This window comes from Lissotriton helveticus, chromosome 10 (assembly GCF_964261635.1).
Source record: "Lissotriton helveticus chromosome 10, aLisHel1.1, whole genome shotgun sequence".
Taxonomy (NCBI): domain Eukaryota; kingdom Metazoa; phylum Chordata; class Amphibia; order Caudata; family Salamandridae; genus Lissotriton; species Lissotriton helveticus.
The window spans coordinates 506,430,836-506,454,141 of NC_136071.1; the positions used below are offsets into that span (position 1 = coordinate 506,430,836).

Here is a 23,306-nt window from a genome sequence, read left to right on the forward strand (position 1 = left end):
AAGGTAGTCTTATAGCCCATCGAAGCAGGCTATACCAGAAATCAAAGGCCTGCTCCAGCGTTGAACGCCGAGGCGAAGGGTAGAGCCTTTAACAAGGTAGAGGGACTTTAATGCTGGTATAGCCTAGCTACAGAGGGCTATAGGGCTATTAGAACATTCTGCCACTAGAGGCAGACTGGCATCACAAATAAAACATAGGTCTCACGGGACCCGTAATCCCTCGGGCTCCGCGAGGCCTTTGTTCACAGCAGCAGCTGTGAAGGCCAGCATTGAAATGTTGGAGCTCCGGACTTCTACCGGCTACTAGAAGCCCAGGACACTCCATTGCTTTTAATGGAGCTCCCAACATTTCAATGTTTTAATAATGGTTCAAGACTGATTTGCATATAGCTGGGTCTGAACTGGGGTAGCGAAGTGAGCTACAGAACTATGATGGATTCAACCCAGATCTGTGACTGGAGGTGAGTATCTGAAAAGTTTCAGCACTCCGTCCCTCATCTCCTTGTGTTTGCTTTGTTTGCCCTTATAATGTATAGCCCTGACTGTCTGTCACAGTCTTGTTGCCAGTATGAGTGGCAGTGACCAAGACATCACTGTGCAGGAGGCTGATAGTCATAGTGACCATCCAAGATCTGACATGCGATTCCCCCAATGTGCTTAGTTACTCTCGCCGGCATCTCAAATCAACTTGCAATTGGGCCCTATTTGTACGCCACCACTATCTTTAAATAACGATGGGTAAATATCGTAAGCAAAGAATAGACTGGAGCATCCAAGTGAAGAGGAACCAAATCAACCAAGCAGGTTCTGCAGATCTACATCTTCCCACTACCTGTTGACAGTTGAGGTAATGGAAGTTAATCTTGTAAGGAGGACAAAGCACTGTAGGTCTTTGCATGTGGAAGGCTTTAGGTTGCCTCATCTAGTACCCGACAGAGCTTGTAAACTGCCTTGCCAGGCCCTATCATTGGAGTTGGATTGTCCATGGCACATTCTTGGGAAACCTTAGATCTACTACTATTTGTAATTGCTTCTGGAGAGCAAAACGTCACATTACCAAGATGTCACTCACAAGCATTGTTTCGACATTTGTCAGTGTGTCAACTGACCTCAACTGATAAAGAAAGCAGTGTTGGGCTTTGTTGGCCTGTTTCAACTCTCATTGTTCTTTACTGTTTCAAACAATGGCTGCCATTTTGCATTGGCATGTCAAGAACTACAAAAAAACTCTCCAAAGAAATTTCTACGCCTCTGATGTACCTCATCATGCAAATGCTTGGATTTCTGTGCTGTAAACAAGTCACAATGCGTTTTGAAGGGTATGTAACTAACCTATAGTTAATAGATTCAGAGAAAGAGAGCTAGAAAAGTATAAATTACTGCATCCCGAGGTAGGCGAGGAATCCACCATAAGGGGGTGCAGTGCACAAATTCTCTCCTGGGGTGCCTGGCAAGAGGGTGAGTACTGACCAATGACCACTGGGACCCATCACAGTTCAAGATTAAAAAAAAATGATTGGGCTTTACAATCAGTAGCTGAGTTACTCAAAATTGTGACACAGGGCATGGCCGATAACTAAAACCTTAGTCTTCCCAGTATGACGTGGCGATAATATGAAAGGCATGGTTTAAAAAAAAATTATATTTCAGTATTTTATTAGAGCAGAGCAATGTTCCATAGCTACTGTTGCAAGGGTTTCTGTCTGAATGTTTTACAATTTGTACCTTTATCCCATCCACAGATATGTATGGCATCTTCGTGAAAAATAAAAGCTTCATTGAGAAAGAATTTGCATAGGGAATTTAGCTGCCAATTAGGAAGGGCAGGCATGCACCGTATTTGCCAGAGACCTGTAATTTCAGCCAGCACCTACACACAATTAGCAGCCGAGCGCCAACGGAGGCACTCTTGCACTATGGTGCAAGGATGTCTGTGCTATTGGTACGATTGTTTTTGTTCCTCTTCTTGCACAAAAACATCAGTTGAATGACAAGGTTTATAACCTTGCAGCCATTTCCCTATTGTGCTTCTAAAACCAGCCTTTCTCTAAGCCAGAAATGTGAGCAATCAAACACTGCCTTCATGGAGAGCAGGATATTAGCTGAATGCATTCCAGCTGGCTTAGCTGAAAACAAATCTATAACGCTACATGAAAATAGAAATGCCACACAATTCATTAACTGCACTGCTAAGAGAAATAGAAATCTAAGCAATAAAACAAACATACCACCCTTGGACACTGGAACAAGAGTGTTTACTGTGATCAGATTAGTAGACACACTCAATTCAGCTGTGTTGATTTATCAACAGAGACGCCTTTTAAAGTAGCTGAGTAAATGGTTTGTTGAACATTGATTAAAACGATATCAATGCAAACAGCGCAAAAACAGTGGTGGCTCTTCCACTAAGACGGAGGAGCTTCGGCTACAGGAAATATAAAATGATAGTAACACCAAGTTATTATCATTTTACTTTTCACTACTGGTTCTGTTTAGTTTTGGGTGGGGCTGCACACAGAGCAGGGGAGGAGTGGTGGGTATTTTCTAAGTGCGCATGACGGTTTGGCTGGCCGCCTTGGGCATGTTCTCCACCCGGCTGGATTGCACAGCCTTGGTGAAGAACATGCACAGACTCCCTCTCCCTGTCTGAGCGCTGAACCAGGGCACTCATTCTAATCACGACACTGCTGTAATGCGGATGAAAACAGTGTCGCGATTACCGAGGGGTGTCTGGGAACCTGTGTGCTTCCTGCTCGTGCATCGACCAAAGGAGACGGGGGAGAGGCAGTGGTCGGCAGGTAAGTGCTTTTTTCTTTTCATTTTTTCTTTTTATTACCCCATCTCCCCACCCCACCACTATTTCCCCGTTGCAGCCGCTATTGCAAGTAAGTCTCATAGATATTTTAAAATGTTTTAGCAATGGCACTGCTTGCGATGATTATTATTAGGTTCTGTTACATTGATGGTTCAAGTTTAATCATAATGACTTTTATCATTTTCACAAAACCACTAATTCGCGACCATTGCCACAATTAAAACAAGAGAATATTGACTCTTTGTAATTACAAATACCTATGCTAGGAAATTAAGGAAACCATTTTTTTTAATGTTCATTTGAGAGGATGTGGCCTAACGGCCAGAGCGGACGACTTTGGAGCTGGGGAACCAGGTTCCAGTCTCCGCTTCGGCTCAAAACCCTGTGATTCTGGGCAAATCACGTAATCTTCCCGTGCCAAACAAAAATGGATTTGTCCTTGCATAATGTAATTGGTGCTCATATAAAGCGCTCCCGTACCTTCGGGTCGAGTTTGTGCTATATAAAACTGCAAACAATATATAAATAAACAGCGCAGAAGCATATAACGTGCTAAACATTTAAGGCCATAGCTGAAAAAACGGCAGCTAGAATCTGGTCTTTCATATTTCCATGCTTGAACAACTTCCCCTCAGTGAAAAGGACCAAATCACAAACACAAACAGATTAGTTCCACGTTCCATGACAGGGCAAGTTGCAAATATCCTTGAAGGTTGATGTAGTTATGGATGAAATCGACTAGGCAACAATGACTCCTTTCCGCGAAAAGATCGAGATTGTGTGATGTTGAACTGGTTCTGATTTGTTTTTTTATTATCATCTTGAAACCATAGGTAAATCCTGATCCCAGATCCGTGGCATGTTTCGCCGGTGTAGAGCTGGGTCTCCGGCTGGACACCATAGGATTGCCTTGGCAGGAGTCAGTAGGGTTTGTTTTTAAGTTTTGCCTGGCGTCCGCTGCGCAGCAGCGTTCGCGCAGGCGAAATCTAATGTTAGAACAGTACTGGCTTTGGTCCCGCCTTCTCTTCCATTGGCTAGCTCCATAAATGGAGGCTAGCCATTGGAAGAGCGATCTGTCCGCCATTGCCGGAGCAGATTCGTGGGCGTTCCCGTGATTTTTACTCATCCCGCCCCCTTGCGATCGTCATGCGGCGGTGGGCGTGTTTTCTTTTTTTTTTTTTTCGGTCATGTTTTTCTCTTTTTCGGAGTGTCTTCTGTTGGAGTGGACTGCGAATTTTAAGTTCCCAGGAAGTACTGTGTATTTGCGATCAGGTAAGCAGCATTTGATTCGAATATCCTTTCCCTTTGTATGTCTATCTCGCCTCGTTGTCTCCCTGTCTGTGTCTCCGTGTTGTTGTCTCTGTTGCCCCCGTCTCATGTCCTTTTCAATGGAATGCTTTTGTCGGCATGTTTCGGCATGTTTACGTTGTGTCTGTGCTAATGCTAAGTCTTTGCGTGTCTCCGTGGTGTTGTCTCTGTTGCCCCCGTCTCATGTCCTTTCGAATGTAATGCTTTCGTCGGCATGTTGACGTTGTTTCTGTGCTAATGCTAAGTCTTTAAGTTAATCGTGCACGTTTAAACTAAACACGGGTTGACACTGGGTTTGTGTAATATGCACGTTTATTTTGTTAAGTCCCAGCCTCTCTGCACAGCTATCCTTATTAAGGTATTGTTGAAAAAATGCATTAATACACATCAAAAGTATGTTTATTTTCTCGGTTTTTATTATTAGTATTTATGTAGGAGTTGGTGCGATGCGAGTAACCTACTCGCCTGCGTTACTGTGGTGCAGCGCTGTGCGCCAGGATTTTCTGTGCACTGGAGCGTTAATCGTTCTTCTCACGCGATATCACTACCCTCCCCGGGTTACGTCCCACTGTTGCTAGGCAAACAGGCAGCCTCCAGCTCCGTCCATTTATAGTGCTTTGCTGTGATTGGCTGGGCTTGCATTGCAGCCTGTGACGTCATGTGGTGTCACAGGGCGCGAGAGCGCTGAGGGCGGGACTAAGGTGACTCCGACAGAACTGGCTGTGGCCGGCCTAGCCCAGAGCCCGAGGAATGTTTACAAACAATGATAATGAGCCATTCGCAGTTTCACTGTACCGGCCGTGTGTACTTACACGTGCATGGCTTAATCTTTGAGACAAGCATATGCTACTGGCAGGATCAACCAGGTAGACATTGAGACATCTGTCAGTTGAACGCCTAGACACAGTAGTGATGCTTTCCTGCTGTCCATGCTAAAGTTTATACCCACACAGTCGTAGCAACGCTCCCTTTTACATCACCCCATTCACTCGTATTTTATTTCATCATACTTTGCTTTCGCGTGGTTGGATAGATGATGGGATGTCCATACTAGACAGATCAGGCGCGTGTAAGCTATTGCACTCTCGAGTAATCTAACCATTTCTATAAACTTAGGAAACGGTTTTACAAATTGGCAGGGCTTAAACCAATAAAAAACTGGTGCTCCGTAACACGCTCTGTCCTCTCAGATGTGTGTACAATGCGCGTTCCTCCACTAGTTCTCATCCATTCTTTCAGTTAAAGGTCACGATGTGTCAAAATAGGGACTTCTTGTTGTTTATATTTTTCCCTTTAATGTGAAGTACACTATGATAAATGTTAGTCTCTTTTCACTGGTATTTACTTTACCCACTTGGTCATCAGTATGAGCAGGGAGTGGGACTATATTTCAACCCTTGTCAGTATTAAAAAGGTTGATGGCCTTTCAGACTACTGGTTGTAGGTGTTTTAGCAGTGCCCTGCAGTGCTTAAAGGTTTTGGGACATAATTAGGCATAGTGTTTGGCTGCTGCATTCCAGCAAGTGCAAGGTTGCGATGGCATCTCATGTAGGCCCTTTTTACATCTCGTCTACCAAACAGCCCAAGCTGTTTGATTTTGACCACTCTAGGAAGTTCGTTATCATTAGTCATTGTAAATTTGTAATATTTTCTTATACATTCCTTGCTTGCTGTGTTTGAAGGTGTGTTCTTGCCTTCTATGTTTTTCCCTACCTCTTATCGCTTGCTGTGTTTGATATTGTGTCCTGCTATTTTTGTAGCGTTCTATTTTGTAACATTTCTCTCCAGTAACATAATTGGTTCTATTGTACAACGCTCTGACACCTTTGGGTAAAGATGCACTTTATAAAAATGCATTAAATAAAATAAGCAGATGTAAGTACATGCTCATGAGCTGCTAACATCCACCAGTATAGTGATTAAAAAGCACCGCGCAGCTTTTCGGCGCAACGCAATGTGTAAAACGTTAACAAGCAGAGGAAACGCTCTGTGTGTGTGTGTGTGGCTCTGTGTGTGTGTGTGTGGGGGGGCTCTGTTGGTGTGTGTGGGTCTGTGTGTGTGTGTGTGTGGGTCTGTGTGTTTTTGTGTTGCATTTGCCAGAGATTAAACTATTGGCATTGTAAATGACAATGCCATTTATTTATCTGTTTTCAAAACCAACACATAAATACAAATTTTGTCATTTACAATGCCAATAGCTCAAACTTTTCAAAAGGCGAAACCATTGCATTGTAAAAGCTTGTTGCAGTAGGCTACCCATTAGGTTGCCCGGGTTTGCTGCCCTTACTTTGTACCAGTACCTTTGATTGGTTGCTTTTGAAGCAAGTGTTTGTTCCTGAGGCCTAAAGTAGGAGGCCTTTTAGTAGGTACTAAATGTTAAACTACAATCAGTATAGAAGGTCAAGAAAGAAAAAAGCATAATGTTATCACTCTTGAGCCCAGAAGTTTCCTATATGAGATTTATCCTTCTTTTCTTTACCCATTGACCACCTGGTTTGCAAGCCTTCCAGACTCAGTAGATGTTCTTTGATAACCCACCGAGCTGGTTAAACATGAAGCAATTCCCACCCCACGGCTCTTCAGATTCCTGGATATAATACCATAGCCGTCTGAAGTTTAGTCACCGACTTGGAGCATTCACCACGGTTGTTCCTCAGACATTGTCCATCCTAATATTAACAACAAATTGCTTTCACTAATTGCACTGTACAATGGCTCTCTACCATAAAATCTGTTGAGAAAAAATAATATTTCTTTCCCTCTCTCAAATAAACAAAATACAAAAAAGTCACGTAACACAACCCAGCAAGAAAACTTGCTGCACTGCATGATAGAGTGAGCATGAATGCACCATATCTTCTAAGATTTGACACATTTAGGCGCTCTCCCTCTGCTGCAGTAAATCTGGGAATGCGCAACAATCCATGGGTGGATCCATGGGAACTCCCACAGTCTGGAATGCCTTCCCAACGCAGGGTAATGCAAGGCAGCTACTTGTGTTGCCTTGCGTTACTCTAGAATTACCAAGCCACCCACATAGAGCCATGCAAGGTGCAAGGCTTAGTACATCTGACTTAAGGGTTTGCATTGCGTCACCTTGAGTGACACATGGGCATCGCAAGCCCTTAGTAAATCTGGACCAAGGTGCCTAAATCAGAGTCCAGCTTTAATTCTTACTCCCCCAGGTTGAAGTGCAACATAAAACATTATCAGATTAAAGTAGACATAGCTTCATATAGCCTCCTCTTCTCTTTCTGTGGTTTGGGGTTCATCTGGAATAGTCTCCCTGACACATCTAGTTGTTTATTAATTAAAGAAATTAGGTGGTTTTGCTCAAGCTAAAGGGAAGGTCACATTTCCTAGCAGTGCTCCTTCGGTCTACAAGTATTTTCCCCACTATTGTTTTAGCCTGTTGCTGTGGGCATACCAAAAGTATCCCGCTTTTGAGCTTTAATGATGCCTGTTAGTTTTGTAGTGATTGGCCACTTTGAAAGGCTTCTCTTTACGCGACTGGTGGTCAATGCAGACTCCGGAGAACGGCAACGTATGGTTAGGTTTCTGTAAGCCCTATATTGTGTTGACTGTTTGGTTTCAACTGGTTTTGGCATTTTTCTGCTCTGTGGTGCACTCTTGTATTCCTAGCTGCTTACATTTGGAAACACCTGATTTTGCTACTATGATGGAAGTCAGGTGCTTCGCAAATGTGTGAAAACGGATGGAGGTTAGTATGGATTGTTGTGCCATTACACATTCTAGGCATGTTTGGATGCTTTGAATAACATAAATTGTACTTGTTGTGCACTATTTATTGTGGAGGGGGTCTTCATACAATGCTAGGTAAGGAATCATATAGAGCAGTGGTTCCCAAACTTTTGACTTCTGAGGACCCCCACTGAATCACTACTGGAAGCCGGGGCCCCCAAGCAATTTGTACAATTTAAATTTATTTTTAAAAACACCTTTTGAAGCAGAGGGAATTTCAAGAGGGAGACAGCCTGAATTGGGTCTATTGTCATGGACATGTATGCATACAGCAGTGTATTATTTAGCGGTACAAGTCTCCTGCTCTCAGCCAAATCAGCACCTCTACATTCTCATTCCAGAGCCTTGGAGTGGTGACCCTTCCTTACAGCAACAGGTTGAATGATTGTGAATTATTAACATTTTTACCTATTCACAGTTTAAGGAGGTCTAAAATATTATACAATTATGAAGCATTTTATAATAAAGACATGCCCCAAGGAGCAACGAATATTGTGAAAATTCTAACAAGATAGTGCACAAAGCGATGAGTCCAGTGTACAGAGCAAATTCAAGGTCTATATTAGGAGTTCATCATGGAAGTGCAAGAGATGGCAGGAAGGTATCTGCACAGGAGGCATATTGTTTCAGCGAGATCATGGAACAATGCTATGCCAATTACATAAACCCCTGTTAGCCAATCTTTAGTCACAGACAGCAGAACAACATTTTACCACCAAGGGGTGAGCAGTGCAGGTAAGGCATATTTCAGAGATGCCTCGCGTGGCACCTGACATGACCCTCTCCTGTTAGGATGCCCACTGCCCCGTCCCTTGCCAACAACAAACTGCAAAGGCTACACAGAATAAGAGCTTGATATGTCTGAATATGAAAGCTTGACAGCATACATAATTCACCCAAGGGCTTTTGGAAAGTGAGCAATCAGACAGCTGCACGAAAATCCTACTGCTGATCCTGGTTGCATCTATTTTTACCTGCCTGCCAAGTAACGGTAACCTATACACATGTGCCTTTCAACGCTTTATTGCTTTTATTGTATTGCCTGTATTTTCATTGTTGTGTCTGTGACTGCTGTTGTCTGTCTTCCCCCGCTGCCTGTATGTGGTCCGTGCCCCTTTTTCTTCCTTCTGTTCCCCTCGCTGTCCCCGTGCTCTCTCTGCCCGGTCTTTCCTTCTGTACCCCTCGCTGCCCAGTGTCTCTGCCCGGTTTTCCCTTCTGTTCCCCGCTCTGCCCGTGCCTCTTTGCCCGTTCTGCCTTCTGTTCTTAGCTGCCCCTATATCTCTGTATTCTGTATTTTGCTACTGTGTCACTCGTTTTCCCCTCATTTTTGTGCCCCTTTTGCCTTCTGTTCCACTCGTTTTTCTCTCGTTTTTTGTGCCTTTCTGCCCTCTGTTCCACTCGTTTTTTGTACCTTTCTGCCCTCTGTTCCACTCGTTTTTCCCTAATTTTTTTGCCCTTCTGCCCTCTGTTCCACTCGTTTTTTGTGCCTTTCTGCCCTCTTTTCCACTCATTTTTTGTGCCCTTCTGCCCTCTGTTCCACTCGTTTTTTGTGCCTTTCTGCCCTCTGTACCACTCATTTCCCCCTCATTTTTTGTGCCCTTCTGCCTTCTGTTCCACTCGTTTTTTTGTGCCCTTCTGCCTCCTGTGCCACTCGTTTTTTCCTTGCTTTTGTACCCCTTTTGACTTCTGTTCCACTCGTTTCCCCAGCCGCTGTGCCGTCTGCGGCCCCGCCACCCTAACTGCCCACTGTCCATTCGCTGCCCACGCCTCCTGATTGTATTGTTGTGGTCTCGCCACCCCTGCGCCAACATTCACAGCTCTTGTGTGCTGTGAGGACGCATGGGCGTTTCATTTTTCACTACGACGACAGGCACTCGAGTCCTGCGGACCCCCTGGGAATGTCTCACGGACCCCTGAGGGTCCACGGACCACAGTTTGGGAAACGCTGATATAGAGTTTTGATATTAAGTGTAGAATATAGACCAGGTGCCAGATTTGAGTGTTACTCCTTGGTGTAATGTGCGTACTGCTTTATATTGTATGCTCTGGGAAATAGTCAGTATAGAGTTCTAGTTGGGTTTTGGTAAGAGCTTTGAAGAGTGGTGGTATGAGGTTCAATTAGACTGCAGTTAACCCCTTCGGTGCTCATGACGAGCTCAGCTCGTCATGGCATATACCTCTCAGGTGCTCTATTATGGCCCAGCACTGCAGGGGAATCGCTCCAGCAGCCATGAGGTTAAGGGTGTAAACTATTTACTTCCAAATTATGTTACTGTATAGTTTCCTATTTAGGATGTAACAATTAGTTGTTTCTGCAATTAAGAAGATTGCTTATATCTTAATAACATGTTTCTGTTCTTTAAATATTTAATCCTTAGGCCAAAGATTTCCGTCTATACAGCCAGGAGGTCCTTGACTTTGGTGGTCAGGTCTCATTTCTCTTGTTACTGCCTCCTTCCGATGATGTCTGCACTGCTCCTGGTCAAAACAACCCCTACACTCCTCGCTCTGGATTCCTCACTCTGCCTCTCCAGATCTTTGAACTAGGTAAGGTAATTACCTGAGATAATTCTTACTTGTGTTTAAAAAGCTACGCCTTGTTGGTGGTGCCTGTTAGGCACAAGGTTGAATGTGGTTCCAGTCATGTCTGCCTAGTAACTGTTTATTAAATCGCATTGCGTACTAATCTGGCTATTTCTTCCACATACTGTGATTTGGAGTCATGAAAAGTTCAAGGTACTGAGAGATGTGAGGGGAAGACCTACTCAATCCAAAGGTGTGGTGAATGAGGTGGTGCACTTCAACCCTACTCTGCTGTACAGAGATTAAATATGGAGGTTTTTGTGAGAACATAGACTTGGGTCCAGGCCATGAAAGGAACCCTGGAGAACTAGAGCTATAAACAGTTGTGAAGAGCAAAGGGACATGCAGGACAGTGAAAGTGACTGATGCCAGTGGACTGCCTTGATGGATGTTGTTTCTGGGATTTGAAGGAGAAGGGCAGAGGTATATTGTGAGGGTATAAGGCTACGGAGAAAAAAACAAGGTGATGATTTTCTGAATGCAGGGAGAGAGACGAAGCAATGGATTGTCCACCCCATTGATGGTGCACCTTTCTCACCCATCAATAGCGGTTCAATCACTTAGAAGGAATTAAATGACAGTGACCCTCATGTAGGGTTCGGTTGTAAGCCTGCCGTACAATGGTAGAATGGAGGTAATAACCTCTGCTGCCCTGGTGGACTACCAACCAACATATTTAGAGATCATCACCGGCCAAGTTGAGCTCTTTGTGACTTCAAAGGAGCCATTGTGACCGTGACTCTTCTGAAAGTACTGAATGTTTGCTGAGTGGCAGCCATGTTTCATCTGGCCACTCAGAAACATTTTAGTACAAAAAACGAAAATAATGACACTCTTCTCCCTGGTTGTTGAGATAATTTTTCTTCTTTTATCTTCGAGACTACCAGGTTTTTACTGGCAGTCCTAAAGAGATAAAAGTGCATCAGAAGATCCGCCCTTAATAGGGCTGAAGGTCTAGTTTACTTACACCAACGGCTAAAAGTCCATTGGGCCATCGATGTAAGGTTTCCACTTGCGAAGTACGACAGTCCGCCCAATTCGAAATAAATTGGGTGGACCGTCAGTTTGGCACACTGGGCATCTTGTCTGCCAAACTCTAGATCAGGTCCTATGTTCCCTGACCACATTGCAGTAATGACAAAATTGAGGGAAATCGTTCCCACTGAGGCTAATGGACAAAAGGCCTTCATGGTCTCCTCAGGGTTCTGCACAAGAAGATGAAAGTAGTTAATTACAGGCAGCAGATCTAGAGGCAACTCTAGAGTGCTTGAGCAGTTTGGTTAGAGGAATGGCAAAAAAACGTAAAAGAGACGAAACGGGTAACAAGATCCTTAAACAGATCCTTACACCATAAATGCCATGCTATGCACTCTAATGTACTATGCTTTGTCACTGCTTTCATCCACAATGAAGGAGAATCCCAGACTATTAGTGACGGTTGAATGCCACTTTTTTCTTCCTTATGCCCATGTGAGAGTCAGACAACCACTGTGTGATTCCTGCTGGCTTCTGTTTTATAATTGTGAGCATGGGGATAAAAGTTACAGCAGGAAAGGTGCCATTGAATAACACGCTAGGAGGTTGAAGAACTTGCCATGGTGCACAGACATAATATCGACTCCAAAATATCGTTTGGACAGAATATCGAGTTTTAAATATCGTTTGGACAAAATATCGACAGGACAGAATATCGACAGTCAAAATATCGTTTTTAAGGTAAGTGAAGTAATATCGACTGTAAATAATATAGAAAGTGAAAATATCCAAGTATATAATCTAGATAGTAAAAAATATCGTTTTTTAAATAATATTTAATTATTTATAGTGTTTTTATGTTATAATATGTGTGAAAAGTGTCATTTTATGTTATAATTATTTTTAATTAATGATTTTTTTTTTATTATTGTGTAATTTTATTCTGTAGCGGGTTGTGGGTTTATAGGGGAATAGGGTGGGAAGTAATTTAATTATAATTAATTAAATATGTAAATTTATTAATTGGTAGTAATATTTAATTAATTGGTAATTAAATAATATTTGTTAATTATTTAAAATGTAATTGGTAATTAATTTAATTTAATTGATTAATTGCTAATTATGTTAAATTAAAGGGGTATTTTTAGGGTTCAGGGTCAGTTTTTGGTTTTTGGGTAAAGGGGTATTTTTAGGGTTCAGGGTCAGTTTTTAGTTTTTGGGTAAAGGGGTATTTTTTGGGTTCAGGGTCAGTTTTTAGTTTTTGGGTAAAGGGGTATTTTTAGGGTTCAGGGTCAGTTTTTAGTTTTTGGGTAAAGGGGTATTTTTAGGGTTCAGGGTCAGTTTTTAGTTTTTGGGTAAAGGGGTATTTTTAGGGTTCAGGGTCAGTTTTTAGTTTTTGGGTAAAGGGGTATTTTTAGGGTTCAGGGTCAGTTTTTAGTTTTTGGGTTAAGAGGTATTTTTAGGGTTCAGGGTCAGTTTTGGGTTTTTGGGTAAAGGGGTATTTTTAGGGTTCAGGGTCAGTTTTTAGTTTTGGGGTAAAAGGGGTATTTTTAGGGTTCAGGGTCAGTTTTGGGGTTTTGGGTAAAGGTTTTTTTTTAGGGTTCAGGGTCAGTTTTGGGTTTTTGGGGTACAGGGGTACAGTGTAAAAATAAAGTAAAATTAAATTTACAAAATTTACATTAATTTAATTTAATGAAATTAAATTAAATTAAATTATATTAAATTAATTTTAAATAATTTAAATTATAAAAATTATTATATACTTACCAATACTTACGTTGTAATGGTAGTGCGTTGTAAAAGTTGCGTTGTAACGTCATATATCCACTGTTGCACTCCTTGGAGTGGGAATAGTAATTTTAACCCCTACGCTATCCAACGCTTTCCCTACTGTTGCACCCACTGGAGTGGGAATAGTAATTTTTACTCTATTGTATTTGTACGTTAATAATATTGGCTATTATTTAATTAAATTTTGTTACTATATATATATATGTTTTAAGAAATATGATTAAAAAAATATTATTTTTTTACTTTCATTAATTATTTAATTATTAAAAGTTATTTTAAGTATTGTTAAGTATATTTTAGTAATTAATTTTTTATATTAATGTAATTAAACATTGTTTTTATTAAAGTCGATATTTTTGTAAACGATATTTTTGTAAACGATATTTTTAACTCGATATTTTTGTACTTACCTGTTTGTAGATAGAAACTCGATATTTTGTCAACGATATTTTTGTTGGTCGATATTCTGTCCCTCGATATTATTTCAGTGATCCACTTGCCATATTTCATATCCTCAGTGAATTATGCAGAGTCTAAACTAATATTATAGTATCAATTTGAAGCTTCAGATTCTTCCCTTACTGGAAGATAGAATTCTGTTGTCTATTTTTGACAGAAAATACTGCTTCTGGTGAAGTAAAATGATCTCTTGCTTCCCGGGATCCGCACTATTGCTTTGCTACCGCGTATGTCGATCTGTGCCACCAAGTGTTCAAATCGAACTGCCTCTGCAGATGGCCCTTACCAGATCTCAGAATGCTTCAATCATTCATCTGACGTAAAGCTGGCATGGTTTATGTTTGTCCTTTTACTGGTCCTCTTATTCCTTCTTCTATCATACGTTCCTGAGATGAACCAGGCAGGCATACATTATACCGAAAGCACCTTGGCTTATTTGCCTTCTAAGATATGTAACTGAGGGAAGTAATTCTGGAACCACATATACTGAAATATCCTCAATGATTCCTCCCTTAAGCACTGAAAGCACCCTCTTTGTGGGGACCAATCTTAGGGTGTTGTGTAGTATGTGAATGAAAACGACGGATCCAAAGTGTAGTGGAAGAAACTTATTTAGCAAGATGCATGTCATCTCATGCAAGTCTGGTCTTCTACCGGTAACCGCCCCTCGCCCCCCCTTTTAAGTGCAAACCCTGTGGCTCAAAAGATGCCGCAACACACGAGCAAAACCACTGCCCAAATGCCCCACATGCCCTCATCATATGAAATAGACTCGAGCACAGAATGTCCCGCTCGTGTCTATTTCATAAAACAACAATGCACAAGCGAAACAAGCATGACGCGTTCATTCATACAACACGTAGCTATGCTTCTGTCCATCATTAGGTTTTGGTTACTGCTTGTATCCATCTTCTCCATACAGAGCGGAGGCAAAAACACTCTGGGGCATATGTACAAGGGGACTGATCCACCCAAACTTCACTTTTACTGACGTTCTAGTGGCGCATTGACCTGCTAGGTATTTACAAAGTAGCGTTAAGCCACTTTTTGTGGTGTGATGCCGCTTTGTAAATATGGTACTCTTTCATGCAGGTATCTGCATGAAAGGGGCATGCAGTGGGTGTTGCTGTTGATGTTCACCCGCAACACCCAGTGCTTTTTGGCGCTGCTCCAAATTTACAACCCCTTTTGTACCGCTTTTTGCCGCCATAAGTGTGGCAGGGTATGCTCAGACGTGAGTCCCTTGCTCACTTTGCCACTGGATTCAAGCAAGCCGGGCTGAAGAAGGCTGGAATGCCAGAAACCGGTCCTCGGAAGCTTGTTTCCGGTCCAGGGAAGACATGGCTTGGCAGTTCGGGCTGGACTGTTCCCATGAGGCACAGGGTCAGACTGATTTGCATATAGCCATGTCTGAACTGGGGTGGCATAGTGGGCTAAAGAACGGTGATGGATTAAACCCAGATCTTTTGACTGGGTGTGAGTGTTTGATTGATTCAGATGCTCCGTCCATCACCACCCCCTTTTGTACCGTCAAATTTACAAAGATCTGTAAATCTGAGGCAGCGCCAAAAACTAACGTGCTGCAGCACACATAGAAAGAGCAAAACACCATTAATGATTGTATTTGTGCTTGAAGGTGTCCGTTCCTAATCATAAACAATCAATAATGGCTATTTGTTACTCCTATGTGTGCTGCAAATCGCCATTATACACCTTTCTGCACATAAACAATCATCCCTGCAATGCAGGGCTAGGCAGCAATTTTTAGCGCCAGGCAAAGGGAAAACACAGGCATGCACCGTATTCTTGTAAATACGATGCTTCTCATAGATACATCTGCCAGTGGATTCCTCACCTTGTGAATATCCCCCTGCGTTTTGGAAATGGCACGGCACTGCAAAATTTGCTGTCCCTTTTCCTGTTTTGTAATCTGCAGTCTTGGGAGCAGAATATCTCGAAAAAGAAGCTAGTTTTCATTCCACCCCAGTCTCATAGCTGCCAGTACATACCAAAAATAGCTCAGATTTCATTCATCGTTCAAACACCAATTGAAGGAAGATCTTAGAGATTGTTATTGTTACACCTCACCACAAACACGTGTGTTTCATTCCGTTGTTCAGCACATCACTGTGGGATTTCGCTCGCCCCATGTATTGTTTGAGGCTAAAAATGTGCATTGGCTCGGGGTTAAGGGCCCATTTGAATGGACTCTAAACGTTCCCGCTGCCCACTACCTGATTCCTTCTTTTGTGTTTTTTCGTTAAATCAATATTTATATGTTGTACACAAACCTTCAAGAGAAAGCTTTACAGTATAGGTCGACGTCCAGCCTACATGGCAATATAGTAACATCAACAGCAGCGCCCTAGCAGACATCAGAGAAAGGAGTTGGTCACGGAAAACAAGTGTCCCCTTGAGTGGAAAAGTATGGCAATCTAACTTTAAATACGTAGATTCAGCAGTGCCAGTTCACTACATTTCACTCAGATCCAGTGTCCTAAGGGGGAGGGGGTTTGGTTTTGAGTTACAAGCAAAGGCGTGTCACCAGGAAGGAAGTGTCTCATCAAAATACCTTGGGTGTTGTTCCTACCCAGGTGTGACTTACCAAAATATGCTACATTCAATAGGAATTGGAATTCAATAGTAATTCACCAAGGGCACCTGCCGAAAGGTTGTGAACAAATTTGCCCAAATGAAGAGCGAGAAACGCTTGCAGATCTCAATTTCTAAAGAGAACTACTTAAACTCTTAGGGGCAGATTTACAAGCCACTTACGCCACCCGTATGTCACTTTCCCCATGTTAAAAATGACGCAAAGGTGGTGCAAGGGGCTTGTAAATAAGCCCCCTAGTGCCTCAGCCTTTAGCAGGGAATTGAGAACTGTTGCTCCTGTCGTTGACGCTGAGCGTATGAAGTCAGGCACCGTGGGGCAGATTTACAAGGCCCTTGCGCCACTTTTGCGTCACTTTTCCTATGTTAAAAATGACGCAAAAGTGGCGCAAGGGGCTTGCAAATCTGCCCCGGTGGATCCTAGTCCCACACCGTGCAATGCTTGGGGAAAAAACATTTCCTGTGGGCAGCAATTTGAAAGATGGCCTCCAAGCCAAATTGAGTCCTGTGGGACTCGCCTGAATAGATCCATAAGAATCCGGCACCTGGCATTGTCAAGCAATTTCTTGTTTACTGCCCTCTTCCTGGAGCAGTGGCGGCCCTCAGATGAAGCTCAAAAGAGGACTCTTTCAGTGCAGAGTGATTCCCAGTACAATGGGCCCCAGAGCACAGGTAAGACTGGAATGCCATTAGAGAGTGCTGCTGCCATGACCTTTGGTTGTGTGGTTAATGATGTCACCAGAGATCCAGGTGGAATTACAGCCGCCTGGTTCCTAGAGCTCTCTCGTGCATTTTGCTTCTGTATGAGCTTAGTCCATATTCATCGCTCGGAAGCTGGCACTTAGAGGGTCTGGAATGCCTTTTATCTGCCTACCCTAGCTACAACAATCAATCTGTGCAGATTATCTGCATGAAAAATCGGCCTATTGATAGCTGGCAAAGGGAAAGAAGAAACTTGACACAGATGAATAACGCGAGGGTGTGACAATACACTGGTATTTAATCTGTGTTCATTCCGTGCACCACTTCAGCAATGTAGCTTAACCACATCATGAAACCCTCCATTCATGGTTTGGAAAATATGTTGACTCCATGTTTGCTTGTTTTTGACTTGTTCCTTAGCCGTTCCCTTTCACCCTCAGATAACATAACATGTGTATTTGTAAAGTGCACATTCACCCCTGAAGGGGCATCTTGGGGCTGAATAACAGATGTTTATTGTTACCCGACTCATTGGTACTCATTTTATCGACCTCAGATGGATGAAGGCTGAGTGGACCCGCCGGGATTTGAATCTGTGACCATGAGGTTGAACACAGGCCCCTCCAATGGATGCATAGTCCACTGAGCCATCCACCCAGAGGCCTGCTTTGACTTGATGTACCAACATATTTAATTGTGTTCAATTTATTAAGGATGTACCCACCATCTAAATGTTAACCCTTCTCTAGATAGACCCTTCTTGGCTAAGCTTAAATATCACTTAGCTCAGTTTTTGACATTTTTTTAACCTTTGGTACTAATTGCTCTATTCTTCTCGTCTACTCTTTCTGAATGTTGAGGAATCAATTACCGTCAGTGAATACTGCACATCCATTTAGTTGTATCGTCACCAAATCTGTTTCATTTCTTCAAATTCATATTTCAGGGGGAGGATTAGCAAACAGAGTCCACTAATTTCCTTGAGCCGCCTTTGATTAGAGAATTCCATCACAGTTCTCCTTGTAAAGAAGACTTTGTCTACTGACAGACATGATCACATTGGTCCCTGCAGACTTGAGGCCAAATCTTTATTTTCCATATAAAGAGTTTAGCTCTTTGTGTTCCAGTTCCAAAAATAGGAGCATGAAAAAACATTTGAACTCAGCGATTATGTTTTACCTATAAAACTGTATATTAACAAACCCTGGGTGGAGTTCGCGGAGCTGCACTACGCCGACCTCTGCAAAGTGCAAAATAAACTCTGCCGCGCTACGCGAAGCACTGCAAGCGGTGGAGTACAATTGATAAATGCTGTTCGCATTGATTGCACAGTGCCGGATGCTTGTCTACACTGTGCAATCATTGCGAACAGCACCATTCACAGAGCAAGCGGACCCTGCTTTCCTTTTTTGGCGCTCGAGTAGATTTTTACTGGAGTTGCAGCTTTCTCAACGTGAACGGGCAGTTTCTCAACGCGAGCTGTCACGAGCATAACCGACCACTCGCAATGAGAAACCTGACCCCCTGTGTTGAGAAATTTCGCCGGGATGTTGATTATCCACGCTCGCCAACTTGATGTTGACGATCGCGAACGAGGAAAAATCTCACCAGGAGGTTGATTTTCCTCGCTCGCAGTCACCAACTTGACGTTGATAAACGCGAACGAGGAAAAAAACCTCTTTTTCGGAACTCCGCGAGCTCCGCGTAACGCGGAATGCGGGAAACTCTGCAAATTCCACGAGCGGAGCGGAGTTCACCGCCTAGGGTTAATATTAACATGATGCCAATATGTGAGGATTCTGTAATCCTCATCTGACTTCGAGTCAGGCTAAATGTTTAAATGTAGATGGGGTGGCATCACATAAACTGTATGTGTGTGGTCAGGCTCTATCCTGACTATGAACCAGGTTAAAAACGTAGGGGCCTATTTACAAGCCCCTTGCGCCGCCAGTATGTCACTTTTTTCCATATTAACCCCTTCGGGGCTTATGACGAGCTCAGCTCGTCATGTGCGTAACCTGCCGTGCGCTGATGACGAGCTGAGCTCGTCATGTAACGCAGCTTTTTGCAAAATGCAGCGCACAGCGGGAAAACCGCTAGCGCGCATGCGGTTAAAAATGACGCACCGGCAGCAAAAGGGCTTGTAAATAAGTCCCAAAGTACCTGAGAATAGGCGAAGCTTAGACTCCAGTTCCTGTGTGTGCTGTGCCAACCTCCCATACCTACACTAACGTGGGGCTAAAAACTCAGTTATTGATTGTGAGTGAGGCTAAAACATGACCATTGACCGACAATACAACACTAGGTTTTTGTGTGGAGTAAATCCCTACAACCCGCATAAACTGATAACTGGATGGGGGCTAGAGCTAACTTGGCAGCAAACACTTGCATTTCACAGAGAGAAAAAAAGCTACTCTCTTGTCTCTGTGTTTTCCTGAAATTATGTTGATGGCAAATATAAATAGTCAAGAGTGTATGTAATTGGCTTCATTGAGTCACAAAGACACCTCAGTGATATAACCCATCTGCTATACAAGATGCAGCAAACTAGCTCACTGACTGGAGATCCCACACACCTCTATGGGTGTCTGCCGTTGTGTTGTCTGCCTTTGGAGAATAAATTCTTGCTATCTGAATGAGCGAAGTAACTTGCTTGCAAGTTAAAGCTAACCCCAATAGAGGAGAGTATTGCTCTCCCTGACTTCCAATGGTGTGCTTGGGCAGAGATATGATAAATTATTGGGGGACCTGTTCTGTGTACAGCAGCACAGGATTCTAGATGTGTGCACACACAAACATAACCCAGACCCACTGGGCGAATCTTTGAGTGGCAAATTTACGAAGACTCAGATGAGGTTAACCTAATTACTTGACCCGTCACTAATCAAATACAATTGTATTTTTTTGTTTCAGTTCATTTCTTCACGTACGACCGGGAGTTCATTAGCCAGTACTGCCAGGTGTCTGCTCTGCTGGAGCTGGAGTCGCTCCTCTCACAGCAGAGTCTCCGCGAAGCCTTCTCAGACTCAGAATTGACAACCGCAAAACAGAGGCACCAGCAAGTCCAGGACTATATACAGGTAAGAAATATTGGTTGGGATTGTGCGATTGAGGTTTATATTCCATAGGTTGGCTCGATTCATGGCCAACTACTTTAAGGAGGCAACCAGGGCTGCACTGGATGTACCGGGCATCAGCTGTTTCTCCGGGAAGCCGGAAGGGTGTGGGCCAGTTTTGTAGCGGTGCTGCAATATCGGCCCCAGTAACAAAAGCAGTAAGCAGGCGTTACCAGCCTCCCAGGGCCTGCCAGTGCTTCCCCAGTGGCTGGTGGTCTGAGAAAACTGTCAGGACTGCTCTGGGTTCCCAGTCCAGCCCAGGCGGCAATCCTAGTTGATCCTGTTTGGTATAAGGAGGCAACCAAATTTTAATGCACAGGGTCCAAAACATGCATTTAACGTTGAAAATTGATGCATTTGTACATGTCACTTATCCAAAAAAACGATACCTATGATGCAAAAGGCATTACCACTGTGCAATTTTTCATCAAAGCTGCTTACGACCAGGCAGAAGTAAACCCTATGCAAGAGGAAGAGAGTGGGTGGAACAAGTTGTGGTTTGCCTTGACAGTATGGGAACGTCCACAACCTAGTGTGTTTGTAGGCATTCACAAACTCCTCTTCTACTCTTGTCCATTCTGGAAATGGTTAGATTTGCTCCAGAAGGACAAGGGAAAATAAGCACCCACAAACTTTGTGAGGAAGAGCTCTCTTAAGTGCAGACCTGTGCAGCGTGCACAACTAATTATTGGAGAACTAGCATCTAGCAATTTTCACTTGATATTGCCAGACACATGGCTAGACACCGGCGACTGTTGCATCTTTCTGAATTAAAAAAAATAGAAAACCTGCACCTGTTTGTAGCAGTACCAATGGGAGTGCAAATTTACTGATTTTTTTTTGTAAGTGGGATCTACAGTGTTTGTGGTTGTGTCGATGTAGGAGACTATTAGATATGTTCAGCACTTTTCCATTTGCCTAATTTCTATAACCTATTCAGTGGGTAGATTGGATTAAAAAAAAATACTCACTGGCAATTTACCTCCTCCCCTGATTTGTTATGCATTCAGGGGTCTGCATATGTCTTAGGGGAGTTGTGTCACTCTTTCACCGCACCAGCCCAAAATGCAATTTCTGAAGCAACGCAAGTCCACTTTGCATGCGCCCAAGTGGTTTCATAAGTCAGGAATAACGCAGAGCACATCGCGGCATTGCCTTACTTTGTCCTGGAAAGCCGTTCCATGGGTGTTGCGTGGGTGTTCCCACACAACTCCCATGGATTTTGACATATTCCCAGATTTACCAAAAGTGGTAGACCTGGAAATGCGCCAAAATTGCAAGCCTTCTCAGGTGAGGCGTAACAAGGAGAAATATCTTTATTTCTCCTTGTTACGACCTCGTTTTATGCATTTTGCAGCACCCAGAGAAAGAGAAAGATGCCTCAGGGGATTTTTTTTGTGCAGGAAGGTACCAGTGGTGGCTCTCCCATTAAGGTGGAGGAGAGTTGCCACACTGCTTTGCAGCAGTAAAATAATGGAAAAATAAAATAATAACACAAAGTTATTATCATGTTATTTGTTCATGCTGTGGCAGTTTTGTGGGTGGGCCAGGGCTGCTCTGATGACAGAGGAGCAGGGGGAGGAATGGTGCACACTGCAAGTGCCCATGACTGTTTGGGTGGCCATTCTGGGCTGGCCAAACAGTCATCCACACTTTGTTTGTTCTCCACCCAGGCTGTATTACCCACTGTCTATCTGAGCACTGAACCACGGCACTCAGACCAATCACAATGCTGTATTGCAGCGTTGTGATTGGGTTATGGGAGCCTGGGTGCTTCCTGTTCCAGAGATGGAGGAGAGACATGATGATAAGGTAAGGTGTTTTTTCTCTTTTTTTACACCCTTTTACCCCCGAACCGCCACCCCTGATCTTTACCGAGCCCTGCGCCACATGAAACCTGCGTTAGGTTCCATGTGGGCGTTCCGGCGCAGGGTGGGCGTTCTGTCGCAGGAACGCCTCGTAAAAGTGACGCAGTGAAATCTACAAGATTTCACAGGGGCACTTTTATGTCCATGCTACGTAAAAACCCTGCGCCTGCTTGAAGCAGGCGTAAGGAGTGACACAGCATGTTAGGCATAGGGCACCCCTGAACATTGCTGGAGCCGCGTTGCGCTGGTGACACGACTCCAGCAATGCGCCGCCCTTACGCCACAGGATGCGACTCGCATCGCCCTATGTTTGCGCCACAGTGTGCCGCATTGTAAATGCATTGTATATGCGCCACATTTGTGGTGGTGCAGGGAGGGAATTGCGTGTCGCATCTTTTCTGGCGCATCCCTGCTGATTTGCAGAGATGCGCGAGAACTTGTAAATCTGCTCAGAGTGACATTCATGGCCGTCGAAGTCCTGCATTTGTTTTCGGCCCAAATGCCACAGTTGCAGACGACATGCAAGCCACCCCAGGCTACTTCAGTGAAGTGCTCTGCGACGAGCAACAGAGGCTGTAAGGGTGGCGCAGCCACTCTGTCCTCACAAACCCTTTCATCTCTGATCACATAGCTAATTAAGGTGCCAACTGTGAGCCCTTTTCCCTCTGTGGCACTACAGCTGTTCCCAGCGTTAGCTGATGAATCTGGGAATATCGGGGCCGGCTAAGCCTTTCACCCAGGCTGAAGAACTGTGAAACCGCCGCAGAGGAACCTGACATTGTGGCGTTTTTTACAGTGTTTAAAGAGTTTTACCGCTAATACTGGGAACAGTTTCATGTCTGACAGTCCCTAAGCCTTTAAGTCTTTCCTGTTGCCAGGTGAAGATCACAGCTAATGAGAGAGCTGGAGCCGTGGCGTCTTTTTATGTTGGTGCACGAGTCTCTTCCATGCCGTGAACTTTATACAAATGAAACGCTAATGCCGTCTCTCTGTTAGGCACCCATTTTTAGGTCTTGCGCAGAGACAGCTTTAGCTGTCTGTCATCAATGGACCTATTCACCGAATACTTTAACAAATACTTAGAGTAGGCTTTCGGCCAGCTCACTCCAAACCATTGGCTTTTTGTGTTCTTATTATTGCTGCAATTTGCTTGTGAAATTGTCAGTCAAAAGTTATATCAGCCCACGGGTGATTGATTCTCTCAAATCAGTCTGATTGCTGTCTCTGTGATCTGCCACATTCAAGTGAAGAGATGACATTTCCTTCATTCCTTTCTCTGAACTCTGTTTTCTATCTTAATGATTCCCCCTTTCCCTC

The 23,306-nt window shown here is 43.6% G+C and overlaps 1 protein-coding gene across 2 annotated transcripts in view; it reads left to right on the plus strand.

The window, feature by feature from the left end:
- The window catches only part of LOC144784313 (ankyrin repeat and fibronectin type-III domain-containing protein 1-like), a 2,450,348-nt gene that overhangs the window by 2,289,252 nt on the left and 137,790 nt on the right, over positions 1–23,306 (plus strand). For both annotated transcript variants that reach the window (XM_078663012.1, XM_078663013.1), the window contains 2 exons: positions 10,264–10,432; positions 19,919–20,085. In XM_078663012.1, coding sequence (XP_078519138.1) covers positions 10,264–10,432; positions 19,919–20,085 — 336 coding nt within the window. The remainder of the gene's footprint in view (positions 1–10,263; positions 10,433–19,918; positions 20,086–23,306) is intronic.